General features: G+C 37.8%; 1 protein-coding gene across 2 annotated transcripts in view; it reads right to left on the bottom strand.

Annotated features, from left to right (window-relative positions):
* Positions 1-21,096, bottom strand: part of Nipa1 (NIPA magnesium transporter 1) — a 40,205-nt gene that overhangs the window by 9,805 nt on the left and 9,304 nt on the right. For both annotated transcript variants that reach the window (XM_078049127.1, XM_078049128.1), the window contains exons 2-3: positions 11,502-11,549; positions 9,959-10,049 (exon numbers count right to left, since the gene is read on the bottom strand). In XM_078049127.1, coding sequence (XP_077905253.1) covers positions 9,959-10,049; positions 11,502-11,549 — 139 coding nt within the window. The remainder of the gene's footprint in view (positions 1-9,958; positions 10,050-11,501; positions 11,550-21,096) is intronic.

Genomic DNA, 21,096 nt, shown 5'->3' with positions numbered 1-21,096 from the left:
GTAATATATGATTTTTAAAAAAAAAACAACTTACATTCACTTAAGTGAAAAATGCACATAACAGAAAAGAACTATAAAATTGCTAACAAAAATCACAATATTATAGGAGCATGGGTGATTATTTTTCTCTAATTCTTGAAATTTTAAAAACATGACATTACTTTTTTAAAAAATGTTTTTAGGTATAGATGAACGCAATAACCTTTACTTTATTTTTATGTGGTGTTGAGGATGGAACCCAGTACCTCATGAGTGCTAAGTGAGCACTCTACCACTGAGTCACAACCCCAGCCCCGTAGTTTTAAGTGGACACAATATCTTTATTTTACACTTATGTGGGGCTGAGGATAGAACTCAGTGAGCACTCTACCACTGAGCCATAACCCCAGCCCCCATATTACTCTTTTAAAGCAAAAAAAAAAAAAGAGTATAAATTTGTGAAACATCTATAACCTTCAAGCCTATAATGTATATCTTGTTTCTTGTTTCTCTCTGAAGGAAAACCTGGGCTTTCAGTAAGTCACAGTACTTACTGGTCATTTTTACACTGCTGGTGACTAGGCTAAGACTCTTGGGGAACATGAGCATCCAAGCAAATGACACACCAGGTTCATGAATGCACTGGATTATTATTTTTTCATCATTATTTTACAGATAAGGAAATAGGTTCAGAAAGGATCAGCACTGACTGTAAGGCCACAAAACTTATGGAAGGGTAGAAGAAATTTCTCTTATGCCCTCCAAGGTTCTCTGAAATGATCTGAAAATAGTTTAATAGCAAAAAAACATGTAAATTTATGGTATAGATTTTAAATGTCCCCCAAATGTCCACATATTGAAGGCTTGGTGCCCAGCCTGTGGTGCTGGGCCTAGTGGAAAGAAGTTAGGTCACTGAGGGCATGCTCTTGAAGGGGATATTGGGACTCTGGCCACCATAATGTGAGCAACTTCTTCTGCCCCATGCTTCCACCATGATGTACTGCCTTTCCACAGGCCCCAAAATAATGAAACCAGCCACTACAAACTAAAACCCCAGAGACTGTGAACCAAAATAAACTCTTCCTCTTAAGGGGGTTATCTCAGGTATTTTGTCACAGAAATGAAAAAGCTGACTAACATTAAGTGCATAAACAAAGAATCCACACAAATATGAAACTCAGAGAAATGACAGATGTTTGGAGCTCTACACCCTCTTCATAGAGGAGAGGGAAATGGGCAGAGGTGACTTAGAGTAAATGAATAAGCCTAAATGGCTTGGCAGAGGCAGCAAAGTTATAGGAAGTTGAGGGATAGAACTTCACTGCAAATACAAGTTGTCTTATGTAGATAAAGTCTCTCAGATAATCTCTTCAGCAACCCTTAGAAGAATAGATGAAAAATGTGTCTAGGCTTGGGGACAACTTTCAGACTCTCCTCTCCTCTTCTCCAGTGCTCATGTCTTCTGGATATCTGATGAGACACCTGGAGAAGGGGTTTAAGACAATTGCATTTTCTTTTCCAAAAGAGTCCTCTGTCAGATAAGTGAACTTCTGAGAAAGCATCTCTCTGTTCTCTGGGAAAGAAAGAGGATGAACAGGGACTGAGAGACTAAGAGGTGGGATGGCAACTGTGGGGAATCGATGAGTGAGATCTTAGGTCTGAGACTATTTCTCCAGCTCAGCGTGCCAAAGTATTCACACTTTAGGGTATCATTTTCTGAGCCCCAGCACCAAGATGTGAAATCATGGTGACGACACATTCATAGGGCCAAAGCTCCCATCTTCTGCCTTATACCACCTGTGCTCCTGTTCCTAGACACCTCTGACCTGAAGTAACCCCAAAAGTGCAAGTGGGGAAGTAAGCAACATCACTGAAAAAAAAAAAAAAGAAAAAAGAAAGACTTGAGAATACGTGACTAGATGTTACACTGAGTGGCCCATGCAGCTGTCCAGAAAAATGGAAACTAGAGCAGTGTGAGGGTCACAGAGTAAGAACCCAGCCTGGAACTGGCCTGGAGGATGGGCAGACCAGGACAGTGGGGAGGAGAAAGCAGGGAGGCAGGCTGAGTCTGGACCAAACCATCTTATTCCACTGACTTTCTTGATGTCATCCTCTGAAGCACAAAGGTTTTTAATTCTGATGACATTCAATTTATCTTTCTTTTGTTCCTCATGCTTTTGTGCTTTAGGTGTCATAATCCAAAGTCACAAAGATTTAAACTCATTTCTTCTAAGTGTTTTATAGTGTGTCTCTTACATTTAGATCTTTGATCCATTTTCAGTTAATTTTTGTATAGTGAGTTAGGAGTACGACTACTCATTTGCATGTGGATATCCGATGACTCAGTACCATTTGTTTAAAAGATTATTCTTTCCTCACCGCACCCCTAGCAAAAATCAACCGACTATAAATGTGAGGGTGTACTTCTGAAATACACCCTATTCTATTAATTTACATGCTACCCTTATCCCAGCATCAGTTTTTGATTACTACAGTTTTGTAGGAAGTTTTGAAATTTTTAAATTCATCAAATAATGTATAGTCTTCAGAGTATGAGTTTTACAATTCTTTAAAAAAAATTTTTTAGTTGTAGATGGACACAAAATGTTTATTTATTTATTTTTATGTGGTGCTAAGAATCGAACCCAGTGCCTCACATGTGTTAGCCAAGCACTCTACCACTGAGCTATAACCCCAGTTTTGCAATTCTTTTGTTAATTTGTTCTTATTTAATTAATTTTGGTGCTACTGTATATGGAACTATTTCCTTAGTTTCATTTTAGGCTCACTCAGTACTACTACTATATACAAATAGGACTGATTCCTACTTCTTAATCTGATTAATACATTAATCTTGTATCCAGCACCCTTTCCAAACTTACATTACTTCTAACAGTTTCTTAGTAGATTCCTTAGGATTCTCTATATACAAGAGCATGTCCTCTATCAACAGAGTCAGTTTACAGAGACAGTTTAATGTCTTTCTTTCCAATCTAGATGCCTTTTAATTCACCTATTTGCCTAATTGCTTTGTTTCTAACATGCAGTACGATGCTGAGCAAAGGTTGTAAAAGTGGACAGTTTGTCTTGTTTCTGTCTTAAGGAGAAAGTATCCAGTCTTTCCATTAAGAATGCATTCTTGGGATAAATGGCACTTGGTCATGGTGTGAAATTGTTTTCATATATTATTGGATCCAATTGGTTAGTATTTTGTTGAAGTCCTCTCCATCCATATTCCTAAAAGAAATGGTTTAATAGTTTTCTTATGATATCTTTGGCTTTGTTACTAGGAAAATAGTGGATTCTGTATGAGATGGGAAAGTTCCCTCCTCTTGTATTTTTAGAAGGATTTTAAGGAGTTGGTATTCTTTTTCGTTAGTATTCTTTTTCTTCTTCTCCTCCCTATTCTGTAGTGTGTATCAAATTCAGAGTCTCCCACATACCTAGGCAATCAACCACTCTCTGTCACTGAGTTACATCACCAACCCAAGAACTGATATTCTTTAAATGTCTGATAGAATACTCCAGTGAAACCTTCTCTGCCTTGATTTTTTTGTTGCAAGTTTTTTTCCATTACTAATTCTATTTACAAGTTATTATTCAGATTTTCTACTTCTTCTTAAAACAGAATAGTTTGTCTTTTACTAGGAATGTTTCCATTTAAGTTATCTAATGTTATAAATAAAATAAATAATTATTATTATTTGTCATGTTTGCATATAATCTGGTAGAAATGTTCCATACTTCAGTTTTGATTTTCTTTGGGGGCGCAGGAGTGGTGGTACTGGGGATTTAACTCAGCACTTAACCACTGAGCCATATCCCCAGCTCTTTTGATTATTATTTTTATTTGTTCCTTTTAGTTATACATAATAATAGAATGTACCAAAATACACACAAAATACATACATACATGGAGTAAAATTTCCCATTTTTGTGGCCATACATGATATGGAGAGTTACACTGGTTGTGTAATCATATATAGGTTTTGCTGCCTATATTTGGAATTCTGTTTTTAGGTGTATATTTCTTTACAACTGTTGTTATTTTCCAGATGCGCTGACTATCCTGTTACTATAAAATACCCCTTTTATCTTTAGTAAAAATTTTTATTTTACAGTCTATATTGTCTGCTATATAGCCTTTCCAACTTTCTTACGGTTACTGTTAGAATAATTTACATTTTTCCTTCATTTTTTTTCTTTTTTTATTTGTTCTTTTTAAGTTTTACATGTCAGTAGAATATATTTTGACATATTTATACTAACATGGAGTACATCTTATTCTAATTAGGATCCCATGGTGGTTATACATGAATGTAGAAATTCACTGTGGCATATTCATATATGTAAATGGGAAAGTTATGTCAGATTCATTCGACTGTCTTTCCTGTTCCTATCCCTGCTCCCTTCCCTTCATCTTCTTTGTCTAATGCACTAAACTTCTATTATTCTCCCCACTTGTTGTGTGTCAGCATCCATATATCAGAGAGAACATTCAACCTTTGGTTCTCTGGGATTGGCTTATCTTACTTTGCATGATAGACTTCGGGTCCACCCATTTACCATCAACTGTCATTAAGTCATTCTTTTTTCCCCCTTCATTTTATTTCAACCTGCTTGTATAGTTGAATCTCAAGTACATGTCAAACAGGAAGTACTTGTTCTGTGATTTTTCTCCAACCTGATAGTGTCTGCCTTTGGACTGTTTAATAGGCTGTTTAATTTTTATTGAAACAGTAAGATTTATATATGCCTCATTTCCTTTTGTGGCTTGGGGGGTGATTATTAGGGATTGAGATCAATGATGCTTTACCACTGAGCTACTTAGTCCTTTTAATTTTAATTTTTTCTTTTTAGACAAGGTCTTATTAAGTTGCCCAGGTCGTCCTCAAACGTGTGATACTCCCGACTCGGCCTCCTGAGTAGCTGGGATTATAGGTGTGTGCCACTGCCCATCCTTTCTTTTTTGCTCCCAGTTTACTATTTCCTTTTGCATTACATGAATTATTTTCGGTGTAAAATTTTAATTCCTTTAAGAATATTTTTGTTACATTTAAATTTTTTTCTAGTGCTTTCTCTTAGTGCTTAACAGAATAAATTGATCCTAATGTAACCCAGTGAGATATAATGCTACTCCTATGTAGCTGTTTTCTCTTCCTCTTTTTTTCTGCATGTTTGTGAGTACATATATCTAAAACCAAATAATATATTATAATCATTTCCTTGCTTATTAAAGAAGCTAAGAAGAGAAAAAAAACCAAGTACATATTTATGGAAGTCACTATATTTACTTATTTATTTACCATACACTCTGACGTTCTTATTGTCTTTCAAACATCTACTAAATTGTCAGGTATTTATTTTTTTATCTGGGAGCTTAAATACATTCTAATGAAAATAAAGTTTAATATTAGTGGAATAAATTTATTTTCCTAAACGTATTTTCCTGTGTATAAATTGACAGTTCCTGTCCTTCATTCCATCTATTGAGATTTTCGTATTATTCTGTGAAAATTCTTTTTTTAATATTTATTTTTTAGTTGTAGTTGGGCACAACTACAGTGTGGTGCTAAGGATTGAATCCAGGGCTTCACACATGCTAAGCAATCACTTTACCGCTGAGCCACAACCCCAGCCCTCTGTGAAAATTCTTCATATCTGGGCTGGGGATGTGGCTCAAGTGGTAGTGCGCTCCCCTGGCATGCGTGCGGCCCCGGTTCAATCCTCAGCACCACATACAAAGATGTTGTGTCCGCCGAAAACTAAAAAATAAATATTAAAAAAATTCTCTCTCTCTCTCTAAAAAAAAAAAAAAGAAAATTCTTCATATCCTAGTTTTAACCATTGTCATATTGGAAACGTTTTCCCCAGTCTACTTATTTTTTCCTTGTAGAAAATTAACTTTTTAATTTTCATTACTTTCAATTTTAGAAACTTGTTATACTTCAAAGATCTGAAGGAAATTCTATTTTTTTCATGTCACTAACATGTGTCTAAGCTATACATAGTCTACGAAATCTGGAAACATAGCTAAACATTTTCTTCTTTTTGTAGAATGAGCCTCTGCATTACTTCCTCTGGATATGTTAGAGATGTAGGTTGTTCAGAGACATAAACCTTCTGTAGCTGTGTGCCACAGCTTAGGCAGGGAGTGGTGGAAATAACAGTTAATGCAGCTTTCCACAGCACACGGACCTCTGTGCTGTTGATAAAGGACAATGTACTTGAACATTTCATGTAATGTCACATATATCATACACAGGAATGTAGTATCAACATACCATTTAATATTATAATTGTCTCTATTTCCAAACTTGATAGCTACTCTGTATTTTAACTCACATAATCACATTTTGATTTTGCCCTGATTAGATTTAAATTGACGTTCCTAACAATTTGCTTACCAGTTTTCCTAATACTGTTTATTAAAGAGAAATAAAAGGAACTGGGGTTGTAGCTCAGTGGCAGAATGCTTGCCTGGTATGTGAAAGGTGTTGGGTTCAAACCTATCACTGTTAAAAAAAAATGATTTTTTTTTTAATACTAGAGACATGAAAGCTCAATGTAGCTCCTGATCCTAGACTAGATTTTGTATTAGAAAGAAAAAATACTGACATAAAGGAAAACATTATAAAATACCAGTATATTAAAGTCAGTTGACAAAAATTGAAATTGGGGCTGGGAACGTGGCTCAATGGTAGAGTGCTTGCCCAGTGAGGCACTGAGTTTGAGTCTCAGTACTGCATATAAATAGGTGAATAAAATAAAGGCCCATCATCAACTAAAATAAAATAAAATTAATATATATATATATAATTTTTTTAAAAAAGATATATGAATTGTAACAAGACTAAATTTATCAAAACTGGGTCAGGCACCATGGTACATGTCTGTAATCCAGCTACTTGAAGGCTAAGGAAGGACAACTGCAAGTTTAAGGCCAGCCTCAGCAACTTAGTGACTCAAAATAAAAAAATGAAAGCACCCTGGGTTCAATTCACAGTACCAAAAAAAAAAATTGAAATTAATGCTGACTTGTGGTTATGCAGAGAATTTCTTTAGTTTTGGAAGTACATAATAATCATGATGCATTATTACTTAATCTCAGGGGCTGGAAATGTAAGTTCATGGAAGAGTGCTTGCCCAGCATATGTGAAGCCCTGGGTTCTATTCCCATCTTTGTAAAAAAAATAAAAACAAACCTTACCTTCGAATGGATTCAAAAGCAACCCCAGAACATGAAAAACAAAATAAATCCCACATACATAGAGAATAGTGGTTTTTAATAAGGATGAATTGCTGATGTTCAGAGACATTTTGGGGAGGGGGTGAATGCTGTAGAGGCAGGGATGCTGCCAGGCACCCTACAATGCACAGGACATACACCCACCCCCATGATAGAGAAATACCTGGCCTCAGATGTCAATAGTACCAAAGCAAGAAACTCTAATATAGAGAAAGTAACTAATAGAACAAGAGGGGTAAAACGTCACTAACATGTGTCTAAGCAAAGTGATATGAGTGTTAAGATTTTTCCTAAACTTGCACCTTTTTTCTTAATTTCCAAATAAGAAGTTTTTTAAAAACCCACTTTTTAAAAATGTTTTGATATTTACTTTATCATTCATTAAATTGTTACAGGAAAAATGGACCTATTTTGGGGTTCTTCATTCTATTCTCTGATAGACTTATTTTCTCCTAGTGCCATATTCTTTTCATTTCTGGTCTGTGTAATACAAGCAACTCATCCCAATATCAAAAGAACGTCTTATAAAATATCTATACATGTATACATACATATATGTGCACTTATATTTTTGTGATTTTTTTCCAAATTAATTTTAACTTTTTTCTTTAAAAAAAAAAAGTAGTAGTTCAGGGCTAAGGATGTAATGAAACACAGTGGTAGAGCACTTGCCTAGCATGCACAAAGCCCTGGGTTCGCTTCTTGGAAAGGGTGGGAGAAAAGGAAATTGGAATCCTGAGTTGGCAGTCTTTTATCCAAAATGGCATGTCCCACATTTCTTTGGGTAAATAACATCTTCTGCAGACTTGGAGCAGTGAGCATTTCTGGTTAAGTAACTCAACTATCAAAGTGCGTAAGAACAGTTCTTAGGAAATTACCTAGGCAAGGCTTTTAATATGTGCACATTAAATGTGCCACATAAAAGATAATGGAGTTAGCTTGATTACCTTCTAGGGGAATGAACTGAGGAAGCTGGAGGAGTGACTCTAGATGTGAGCACCACTCTGGCCCTCCCAGCTTTTCAGAGTCATCCAAAAAACAAAGTGATTCTAAGCCACGCAGGGATCGAACATATCTGGATAAGAACAATGTGCTACAACATAGTTCCAAAGCTTCATATGTGATAAACATGGTTTGTGATTTTTAAACCACAGAATTTTAAGCCTCAGTGAATTTAAAGTGAAACATAAACATATCCATCATAGATGCCCTTCTCTGCCAAGGATTTGGGGGTCTGTCTGGAATATAGCTGAAAACCAATGAATCTATGAGTTAGAAACTTTATTTCTCTTCTACCCTATTTCTCTTTATTAATGATTTATTTGAAAGTAAAGCAGAATGTAAATGTGTTCACAAAGATATGTGTTGAGCTATAAAATAAATGTCACATAAAAATAATTTTTGTAGTCAGCCAAGTGCTACGGTATGGATAAGGTTTGTCCCTGCTAAGACTGATGTTGATATTTGATTCACAATGCAACATTATTGAGAGCTGGTGGCCTGTAAGAGGTGATCAGTCATTGAGAGGGACAGTGCAGCTCTGACAGGTTTGGATTAGTTATCACTAGAATGGGTTGTTTAATGTGAGGTTGTTCCTCGCGTTTGGCCTCCTTCACTTTCTGCCACAAACTCAAGTAACATGGGGCACTTGCCTGAACCTGGACTTTCCACTACCATGAACCAAAATAAAATCTCTTTTATTTAAAAATTACACAGTCTCAGGAATTCCATTTGTGATATTTGACAACTAGCAACCTTCAACTCCTCTCCTTTTCCCTACTTCTGGGAAATATGGTAAGAAAGCCTGTTCACATTCTCTGTCCCTGGATTCCCTGAATCTTTGGTGTGGGCAGATATTTCAAACCATGAAAGACTCAGCTTCAGTGTGCAAACCTTCAAAAGCACACACCTACAGGAAAAACCCAAAGCACTTTCAATATTTTTTTTTTTTTTTTTTGGTACTAGGCATTGAACTCAGTGGCACTCTACCACTGAGCCACATTGCCAGTCCTATTTTGTATTCTCACTGAGTTGCTTAATGCCTTGAAGTTGCTGAGGCTGGCTTTGAACTCACGATCCTCCAGCCTCAGCCTTCCGCCTCAGGCTCCCGAGCCAGTGGGATTACAGGCGTGCACCACTACACCCGGCAGCACCCTTCAAACTCTTGTTTTCACACAGCACCAAATGAGAGCCCCTTTTGGGGGGTGGGGAGTGGGGGATCCTTTGCTACTTACTGTGTGAATCATAAACCTTATTTTATGTACATTGGTACTACCCATGAGTAATTTGTCCCAACCTATATAATTTCATAGAGTAATGTGGGGCACTGTCCAGAGTCCAGCAAAGGATGCTAAACACCCAATAAAACACCATTGACACATTTTGCTTCGTGCTTTCTCAGAATAACTTGCCAGGGTGTTAAGGAAGACTCTGATTTCTAAGAGATTTCCCAGGGCAAAGCACTTGAGAGTGAATAGCACCAGATTCACTGGTAACCTTGAATAAGTTGGAATTTAAAGTACACTAAAGTAAATCCTAAGAGAAGGGTTAATAATACACAGAACTACATTTGAAGGAATAAAATTAAATGATATAGAGTGGAATTTGAAGCCCTATCTTTACTTAGAATTTTCCTTTCTTTAAAAAAAACAGAAACACATAAAACTGAAAGTTTTTTAACATAATCTAAACTACACATCCAATATCAAAACACAGAATCTCAGCTCTCACCCGAATGGCACTCCAAGCGCACCCAAGGGAGTCACCAGGACCGTGGGGACTGCCGTGTAAGCCAGGAAATTTCCAATCTGGCCAACAGCCACTGTCAAGAGAATTACAAGGACACTACTTGCAATTATAGAGCTCACTTTTAGCACTGATCACAGAGTTGAATTTTGCAAGGCCTTGCTCTGAAAGGGCTACTTCTTTTCCACTGCTTGTGAGGAAGCAAATCTGGGTGTCACTTATGTTTCAGGGTCATGAGTACACAGAGCAGATCCTGCAGCTTCACTGGTGTAGTTACCCAGGGAGAAGTTCCAGCCCTTTAGGGAAACAGCCAATGTAACTGGCAGTAACTGGCAATAAGTGCAATACCGAGTACATTCCTTAGTACATCCTTGTAGGTTTTTTAAAAAATTTATATAATTTTAAAATACTACTTTTAATATAATCTTTTAAAAAATCTTATTTTTAAAATTCATTTTTTAACTGAAACATACAAATTGTATATACTTATGGGGTACCATATGATGCTCTGACACATGTATACAGTGTGTAATGTTTAAATTAAATATATCTATTTACTTGACCATACAACATTTCTTTATGGTATAAACACTAGAAATCCTTTCTTCTAGCTTTTTCAAAATATGCAATGTTATCACTACCTACAGTCACTCTACTGTACAATACTGTGCAATAGAAAACCAGACCATCTTATTCCTATCTAACTGTATTTTAGTATTCATTGATCAGCCTCTTCCCAAGTTGGGTAGACCTTCCATGTGGCCTGAAACCCACTCTAGAGAAGGCAGCTGGCCACAGGGCTGAGTTATTGGGCCACCAAGTAAAAACACTGCTGTCTGCACAGGACTGCCCCAGGGGCTCCATCCAAAGAGAGTCTGAGGGAGAGTCCTTCAACCTGAGAGTACTTAAAGGGAAGTTCTTTAATGAATAGTATCAGCCTTGGCAGGTAATGTCTTGCTCAAAAGATAATACATAACAAGTAAACCACATGATATTTCTGAAACCTCTAATACAATTGTCCTTTACATTCTTACAATTCTGAACTCTGATTTTGTTATTTATTTTTATATTATAGCACATGACCTCTGATCTGGTCTCTGAGTTGAGTCAAGAAATGCTCCTTCTTAAATCAAATGTGTTGAGCAAAATGAGGCAGTTTAACAAATGGAATTCCACCAAAAGCCATCAAACCGGCTATGGATGACTAAGCAGGCCCAGGGCAGGTTCACCCAGACCGGATTCAGGAATAAGCATGGGCAGCAGGAGCCTCTGCTGTCTCCTTCCTGGTAGTCATTCTACACCATTCCATGAACTCCCTTCCAAAAAAAGGAAAGGACAAAGGGGGTAAGGCCAGTGACTCTCAGGAGGGAGTGGGTGGCATCATGGATATTCAAAGCCTAGGAAGAGGAAGAGTGACACCCTCCTCCAAAAGACAGAGCCAGACTCATCTGCTGGCTCCAGCCCTGCCCAGATGACTGACCTTCAGAGAGAAACAAAAAGACCAGACTTCACCACCAGGGCAACTTACTTGCAATTGTGCCGGCCCACCACACGATGTCTGTTAAATAAGAGGTACCTACAGAAGAATGAGAAAAATGTCATGTAAGTAGGTTTGCAAGATACATATGTCAGGGGCCGGGATTGTGGCTCAGCGATAGAGTGCTTGCCTAGCATGCATGAGGCACTGAGTTTGACCCCAAGCACCACATAAAACAAATAAAATAAAGGTAGTGCCCATCTACAATTAAAAGAAAAAAAGATACATATGTCATTAAGTAGGAGGTTTATAAGCAACTAACTTAAAAGAGCAATCATCATGTGAAAACTAAAATTGAAAAGAATAATGAATGTCATGCTGTTTATTCACCCTATAAATAATCTTTAGTCTATAAATAGCAAGATGACAAACCACTAAATATAGCAAAGATATTTTTTGCAACCAACACAGGCTGATCTAAGAAAACAGATGAAAGCTTTATAAATTAGTTTTCTTGGCTCAGCAAGCCACTACAGAGACACGAGTATTCTTTGGAATGGAGTTTTACATCACTCCCAAATGACACAGTCTTTAAAGTCCAACTCTCTCATGCATTTACTGTAACCCATTTATATGATAATTTTACTATTATAGGGTTCAATGACTTCCTCCTTAAAGTGGTTACTCAATTTTCCTGATTTAGAATCCTTCTGCTATAGCTCTTTTTCAACCACTTGGGCACCAGATCCTTCTAGCCACTCAGTGTGTTGACACTTTACATCATTATTACCTTGTATTCTCTTGTCATCCTCACATATCCCCAAGCAGGGCAGGCATAGGTGAGGACAGTCTGGCCTCCCCATCACATTCATTGGTTCTTGTCTCATTCCTTGGGACAGGCACTTAGTGAGAGGGCCTCCCAACCTTTGGGACCTATTGTCCTTCGTTAGCTGACACAATGTTCCTATTCTGATTGTTTTTCCTGATTAAAATTCCCAATTATAACTGGATTCTTTTTTTCTAACTGGACTTTTAAATTCTCAATAGTAACCACAAGAATTTGGAAGAAGAAACAGAAAGCCTGCCTGCTTAATATTCGGGCAGAGCTACAAGTATTACAATAAGTACTTAAAAAGCAAAACAGGGTCATTAAGTAATGTTTGACCTGGACAAGGTGGTATGTTCCTGTAGTACTAAGACAGTACAGTTTGAGTTCCGGAGTTCAAGGCCATCCCAAGCAACTTAGCAAGACTCTGTCTCAAAATAAAAAATTAAAAGAGCTGGGGACATAGCTCAGTGGTTAGGTACCTCTGGGTTCAATTCCTAGTACCAAAAAACAAACAAACAATGATAATGATAATGACAAATAAAGACTGAATAGGAGGAATATCACCATCTGACAGCATCACAATAAAAACTGATTCAGGAAAGAATCAGTGGATACTAAAAGAAGCCGATGAAAGCATCTGTTTTCTTAGGTCAGCCTGTGTTGGTTGCAAAAAATATTTTTGCTATATTTTTATCTTGCTTGTTTCAGAACAAGATTGTCAATAAATTACCTCCATAGGTCCTTTTTATTTTTATTAATTAATCACAAAAAGAAAAAGTTACTTTGATGCTAGAAAAGTCTGGCAGACATCAACTTATTAACCAAATGGTCACAGTTAACATCACCAGTGTTACAGTTTAGATACGAGATGCCCCGACAAAAGATCGTGTGTGAGGGCTGGGGCTGGGGCTTAGTGGTATATGCTTGCCTAGCATGTGTGAGGCACTGGGTTTGATCTTCAGCAGAACATAAAAATAAATAAATAAGGGTACTGTGTCCATCTACAACTGAAAAAAAAAAATTAAAGAAAAGCTCACGTGTGACCCAACAGATGTTTGAGGTCAGAAACCATACATGCACTAATTGCCTTGCAAAACAAAGACCCCCTTAAATATATATATTTTTGGTTCAAATGACCAAAACCCCTGTTAATAAAAGAATCATAATCTTAAAAAAAAAAAAAAGCTCATGTGTGAGGCAATGCAAGAAAGTTTAGAGGTAAAATGACTGGGTTATGAGAATTTTAATACAATCAGTGAATTAATTCCCTGATAGAGATGAACTGGGTGATAACTACAGGCAGGAAGGGTATGGCTGGAGGAGGCAGGTCCCTGGGGGTGCCCCTTTGGGGTTTATCTTCTGTCCTTGTTGAGCAGAGCTCGCTCACTCTCTGCTTCCTGGTCCCATGTCTGAGCTGCTTTCCTCCACCACACCGTTCTGCCATGATGTTCTGCCTCAGGCCCCAAGGAATGGAGTCGGCCATCTTTGGATTGAGACCTCTGAAACTGTGAGCCCCAAAATAAACTTTTCCTCCTTAAAATTGTTCTCATTGGGCCTTTTGGTCATAGCAGTGAACGAGCTGACTAAAACAACCAGCGATGGGATTTCGACATCAAGTGCCTCTTGAATGGGTGCATTGAGAAGAACCTAACAGAACATCCATCACATTCCTGCCAAAGGCACAGCCTGAAACCAATCACAAGGAAACATCAGACAAACCTCAACTGTTTCACAGCTGTCCTTCATCCTTCAAAACCAGCAAGGTCATGAAGAAAAAGAAAGGCTGAAGAACCATCACAGGTTAAAACAAACAGAAGATCCAAGGTAACTAAACGCAACAGCTGAGGCAAGACTGCGGGAATAAGCTGCCATCAAGGACAGAACTGGGGTACTGCAAAATCTGAACATAGATAAAGGATTAATGAAACTCCTCTCTTTCTATGTGAGAATTTGACTTATAGTTCATGTTCTGGCTCCAAAATGTCAATAGCCATGGTGCCAGGCAATGGGCACACATGGCAAAAAATGACCTCTGATGGGCAGACAGCACCTTGAATAGAGGCCTGTGAACCTGTGGTGTGGATTCCATTGCTTGTGCCCCCACAGCCATGACTACTATGCCATCTGGAGCTCCCTCTGTGATTGTTACACTGGGTGCATGAGGCTTCTAAGTAGGACAGCTGAGCCACCTGCAGGCTGCAGCTGTGTATCCAGGCCCTGAGCCATGCTTTGCCTCTGCTGCCAGGCTCCAGCTGAAGAAGAGGCCTGACACTGCTGGGGCTCCTGTCTTGGGCCCTTGTGAGTGTGTATAATGCAAATCTGCCTCAGGATGTCCCATGACTCAAAAGTTTAGCAAAGCCTGCATGATAAACACTGCAGAACACTTAGTTATCAGCCATCAGTACGTAATCAACATTATTATTTTTTTTCATTCCTAATCTTGTATTTCTTGAGTATGCTAACCACACAATGGCTATTTACACCCCCAAAATGCATGCTGAATAGTGACAGGTCATGAGAACCACTCCAGAATACTATTATAAAAGCCAGGTAGACCAGTTTCCCCACAAAACCCCATCATTAATAAATAAAGTGATTAAAGTCTCCGGAAATTGTCTGAAGGGCATACATCATATATCTTTTTATCAATTCCTGACTTTAGACTTTGAGTCTTCCTTTTGGCTTGGTCAGTCTAATTGGCACTACGGAGGATGATGGAACCTTTAAGAGGTGTGGCCAAGTGAGAAGTCTTAAGTCACTACTGGCCTTCCCTTGAAGAGGACTGGTGTATGTTGGTCTCTTCCTCTCTCTTTTCTTTTTCTTGCTCCCTTGCCACCAAGAGGTTAGCAGCTTGCTCTACCACATACTCCCACTATTACATACCATCTCACCATAGAACCAAAGCAAGAGGGCCAACTGACCATGGATGGAAACCTCCACAGCTGTGAATGAAAATAAACCTTTCCTCTTTTTTAAATTGATCATTTTAAGAATTTTGTTACAACAACAGAATGCTGACTAACAAAACTGGTTGGGGCATTTAATTTGTATAATTTCAATTAATTGGTGTCTGTTCTATGGCCTTGTATATGATCTTTCAGAGAATATTCTATGTCCAGTTGAGAAGGTGCATCTTGCTGCTATGAAATAAAAAGTGTTTTACAGAAGTCTGTTAGGTCTAGTTGGCTTATAGAGCTCCTCTATTTCCTTATTGATCTAATAAAGGATAGCAATTTTACTATCCTTTATTGAAAGAAGGAAATGAAGGTTCCCAACTATTATTGTTCAACTGCCTATTACTCTCTTCATGTCAGTTTTTGCTTTATGTATTTGGGGGCTCTACTGTTAGTTGCATGTGTGTGTGTGTGATATGTGTGTGTGTGTGTGTGTGTGTGTGTGTGTTTATAGTGCTGGAGATTGAATGCAGAGCCTCAGCAAGCACTCTACCATTAACTTCACCCTCAAAACTTCATGTATATTTTCAATTGATATGTCCTTCTGCAAGGATGATGTTATTATTATAAAATATCTTCCCTTTATCTCTGGTAACAAATTTGTCCTAAAGTCTGCTTTATCTGTTATTAGTATAGCCCCTCCAGCTTTCTTTTGTATATAAGTAGATATTCCTATTCACTATTTTAAATAACTGTTAACATATTTCATCCTACTACAGTATCCTGAAGCACACTTTGAATATTTACATAGCAATTTACTCAATGGCTTTTCAAAGTTCTATATATAATTTTAAAAAGATAACAGGGACTTTAGAATTGAGGAAGTGATCACAATCTTTCCTCTTAGAGTCTATGTTTAAGGCAAGGAAGAGAAAAAATTGTCTCCTTTTGTTGTGATGAACATGATTTGGGCATGATTTCTTATAAAGTCATGGGGAGCAGCTACCTATGATTTCTTATAAAGTCATGGGAGCAGGTGACCTATAGTGACCCTCCTGTAATCAAAGATGGCCCAAGGATATCAGTAGCCAGAGAAATGGGGCCCAGGACTCTCCCTTTTCACTACCAAGGTTTTCTCAACGCCACTGATCATCATATAATACATGCTTTCAGTGGTTTGAAACTGACTATGCTACCAAAATGGAAAAAATCTGGAATATAAGGTACCTAGGAATGAGGAAGTGACAGAATTTTGTTCTCTCTTTATCATAGGGTTCTGTTAAGTTCCAAGTATTACATGTTCTCCAACTCATGCTCCCAAGCAGGAACTTGGAGTTGTTGAAATATAAAAGTTATTCAGGTCACCCTTACCTTTTAAGCCAATGTTAGGCTTAATTTTTTTTCTGCTTCCACAGATATTGAACAAGTCAGAATTTTGGGTCTAGATACCTGCTCCATAACCCAGTATCTGCCTACACTCCTAGCTGTGTATCAAAGCACATGGTCCTGAAGGAAGAGCACAGTTGTGTGTACCAACCATATGGTGCCCAGCTTCCTTGCTGAGCTCATTGTCCTACATTCCCTCCTCTTTCTTCAACCAAGAGCTGCTGGGAGCCTACACTCCCTATTATACCCCCAAACCACTGGGTTTCTTCACAGTTCTACCCTCACAGTTAACCATCCCTAAGAGCCCCTAGTCATTCAGCTGGCACTCTTAGGAGGTACCTGTTCAAGCCTCATCCGTATTTCTCATCTTTCCAGTTATCGCCTGTCCTCTTTTACTCTTCAAGTCCTCTGGTCTTAGCAAGAACAGGGAGAGAAGGAATTGAGAAAGGCTGGGAACCTTCTGTTTGTTTTCTATACTCACACCTCATGTTGCACTCAGTCCCATCTAGGGTGGGCTACAGAGGTTAATAGTAGCAAAATTCTCAGGGCTTTTTCTCTCATTGCAAACCTTGGTTGCCAAATGAGAGTTGCATGGTTGTTTGTAACAGCTGAACTATAAAACAAAGAAGTATTTGTGCAAATACAAAAGAGATTTAGGATGATAAAATCAACTGGAAGTGACACTATACACATGAGCTGTGGCTTCTAAGACCTACCATCTAGTTATAAATGTGTGTAACATATCTTTAAAATATAGCTTTCTAGTGTAAAAATGCAGATGGTCATCTAATTTATGTATTTAATTACAGCGTGGAAATCATCCCCACTCGTGTGCTCCTAACAGCAACAATAGAAGTCAATGCTATCAGCAAAGAGGAGTGGATCACTATGTCCTTTGAAATGAATGTCCTGACTTAAAAAATATGTAAAAAAAGAAGGCAGGGGTTGTGGCACAGTGGTAGAGCACTCACCTAGCACATGCGAGGCGCTGGGTTTGATCCTCAGCACCACATTAAATTAAGTAAATAAAATAAAGGTATTGTGTCCATCTATAACTAAAAAGATTTTAAAAAACAAAAACATGGGGCAGGGGGGGTTGTAGCTCAGTGATAGAGTGCTCACATAGCACATGCGAGGACTTGGATTTGATCCTCAGCACCACATAAAAAAATGAGTTAATTAATTAAATAAAGGTATTATGTCCAACTACACCTAAAAAATAAAATAAAAAATTTAAAAAAAACAGGTCTGGGGATATAGCTCAGTTGGCAGAATGCTTGCCTTGCATGCAAAAGGCCCTGGGTTCGATCTCTAGCACCATAAACAAACAAACAAACAAAACAAAACAAAAAACAGATAAGACCAAATGTTGGAAAGAATATGGAGCAACTGAAACTGTTACAAATTGTTAATGAGTATAAAATGGTATAACTGTAGTGAGAAAATATTTAGCAGTTCCTTAAAATTTAATTGTAATCTACCTTATAATTTAGCATTATGACTCCAAGGTATTTATCCAAGAGAAATGAAAACATTAAGTCCAAAAGAGGGGCTGGGGTATAGCTCAGTGGTAGATAATTTGCCTAGCATGTGAAGCCCAGGTTTCAATCCCCACACCATACAGTTAAAAATAAAAAGATAAATATATTAGTGTTTAGACACACACACACACACACACACACACACACACACACACACGAATGCTCATTGCAGCTTTATTCAAATAGCAAAAATCTGGAAACAAAATATTCACCAAAAGGAGAATGGATAAGCAAACTGTGGCATATTCAAACCATGGAACACTACTTAGCAATAATGAGGAATACACTACTAGTTGATAACACACACCATGATGAATCTTCAAACCACACTCAACAAGTAGACATCAGGGAATACATACTGTATGATTCAATTCCTATGAATTTTGAGAATAAGTGAAACTGATTCAATATATGCAAATGGATATCAGAATAATGGATACCATAGCAGAGAGAAGATAGGATGGGAAAAGACACGAAGGAACTTTCTAGGGCTGTGGCAATGATCTACTTTACTGAGGTCTTGGTTGCAACTAAGTGTTCATTTTTCAAAGCTCATCAAATCATCCCTTTCAGTATGTGCAGCCAACTCTAGAAACTGAATCCAGGGCCTCACACATGCCAGCCAAGCACTCTACTACTGAGCTACACCCCAGCTCCAGTAGTTAAATTTCTTGATGACAATCTCACAGGTACATACTCATCCCCACACTCATGCAAATGTATACATGTCAATCAAATTTCAATAAACTGGCTTAAAGATATAAATGTTTTTTTGGTGGTGCTGGGGACTGAACCCAGGGCCTTGTGTATGCAAGACAAGCCTCTACAAATGAGCTATATCCTCAGCCCATAAAAAAAAACTTTAATAAAAATTTACTTTTAATAAAAACATTAGTTAATGGATATGGCTGTAGCTCAGTGTGGAGCACTTGCCTGGCATGTGTGAGGCACTGGGTTCAATCCTTAGCACTGCATAAAAATAGACAAAATAAAGGCATGCTGTCCATACACAATTACCAAAAAATTTTTTTAAAATTAATTGAATTTCTGGATTAGTCCACACAAAGATGACAATTGTCACTTTAAGCTTCTCACAGTTTATATAAGAAATGGCCTTTTGTGTTTCAAGTAAGAATTCAGCACATATTAATACATTCTCCTTACTATTCCTAATACCTCCAGAGGTGCACGGTGCAACAGTTGTATTCTGTTTCTTTACTCTATCCATCTACCAAATCTTCACTGAGAATCATCAATGAACAATCATCAGTGGATACCAAGACTCACAAGACATGGTATCTGCCCTCACAGGGCAACCCCATCCTCCTTGCCTTAACCACTGAAGAGTTTTCTGATTCCCTTTCCCCATCCCAGGGACAGAAGCTGTCCTACCCATCCCAAGGGCAGAGAAGCCAAGGTGGCAGATTTCCATTTCCATGACAGATAGATGTCAGGTATTTTACCTGGACTAGTATGCTCTGTTGATGTGAACAGAATAATCTAGGATAAAGAGCTTACAATCATCATACTAGAAAGGACTATAGCAGAGAAAACTCAAAATGATGAAAAATATATTTTTACAGGCCTTTCTCAGGCAGTGCTGGCAAGAATGAAAATAGATATGATATTCTTGGAAATCAAATTGACCACTGCCATAGTTTAGAGCTTAAATATCCCCCAAATGCCTGTATGTTTAAAGGTGGTGGAGTCTTTAGGATATGGGGTTTAGCAGGAACTCTTTTAATATTTATTTTTTAAGTGAAGATGGACACAACATAATACCTTTATTTTTATGAGGTGCTGAGGATTGGGTCCGCCCATGCTAGGGGAGCACTCTACCGCTGAGCCACAATCCCAGCCCCAGTGGGAACTCTTCAGGTCATTGATGGTATACCCTTGAGGAGACAATGGGATTCCTTTCCTCCTCTTTCACTTCCTGGCAATGAGGTAAACTAAACATAGGCCATAACTTCTAAAACTGCAAGCCAAAATAGAACTTTTCTCTATATAAGTTAGTTGTTTCAGGCAATTGTTAAAGTAATAGAAAACTAACACAGCAATGTATTCTTATAGTTTATTAAAATATCATCACTTTTAAAACTCTATTTCCAGGGACCTATCCAAAAGAAATACTCAACACTCAAAAATTTTATATACAAGGATATTTATTATATTATAATAGCAAAAAAAAAAAATGGGAAATATCCGTGCTCTACAAAAGGAAACAGCAACATTCATAACACCACTAGATGTGTTTTCAAAGAAAGTTTAAAAACGGGGAAGGGTGAGCCCATGACAAGACTACACACAACTACAGAACAGATACTGGCATACAGAGGATCCGTTCGTGTATCTTGTCTCATTTTAAGGTGCGTGACTTGGAGATGGACCACCCAGTTGTAATGTTTGTTTGAGTCTTACAAGATCCTGACTCTAAAAGATAAGCTGGGGCAAACTTATGAGATAATCACAGAAATGTAAACACTGGCATGTAAGTTCATTAAGAAATTACCATGGGCTGGAGTTGTAGCCCAGTGGTAGGGCACTTGCCTAGCACGTGTGAAGCACTGGGTTCAATCCTCAGCACCACATAAAAACAAAATAAAACTATTGTGTCCATTTACAACTAAAAATAGCTTTTAAAAAAGAAATTACTGTTAATTTTTAGATACACTAAAGGTACCATGGTTATGTTTAACAAAGACAAGATACATACTGAAATATGTAGATGAAATGGGATTTTTTTTTCTTTTTTTTTTTTACAGTAGATTTACAGTAGATTTACAGTTTGATTTACAGTAGAAGGGGTAGAGAGAGAAAAGGGGAGGGGAGGGGAGGGGGGATAGTAGAGAATAGGACTGACAGCAGAGTACATCAGACACTAGAAAGGCAATATGTCAATCAATGGAAGGGTAACTGATGTGACACAGCAATCTGTATACGGGGTAAAGTTGGGAGTTCATAACCCGCTTGAATCAAACTGTGAAATATGATGT

The sequence above is a fragment of the Ictidomys tridecemlineatus genome, chromosome 5 (genome assembly GCF_052094955.1).
Source record: "Ictidomys tridecemlineatus isolate mIctTri1 chromosome 5, mIctTri1.hap1, whole genome shotgun sequence".
Taxonomy (NCBI): Eukaryota; Metazoa; Chordata; class Mammalia; order Rodentia; family Sciuridae; genus Ictidomys; species Ictidomys tridecemlineatus.
The sequence above is the reverse complement of the archived record's forward strand: the minus strand, read 5'-3'. Positions and strand labels throughout refer to the sequence as shown.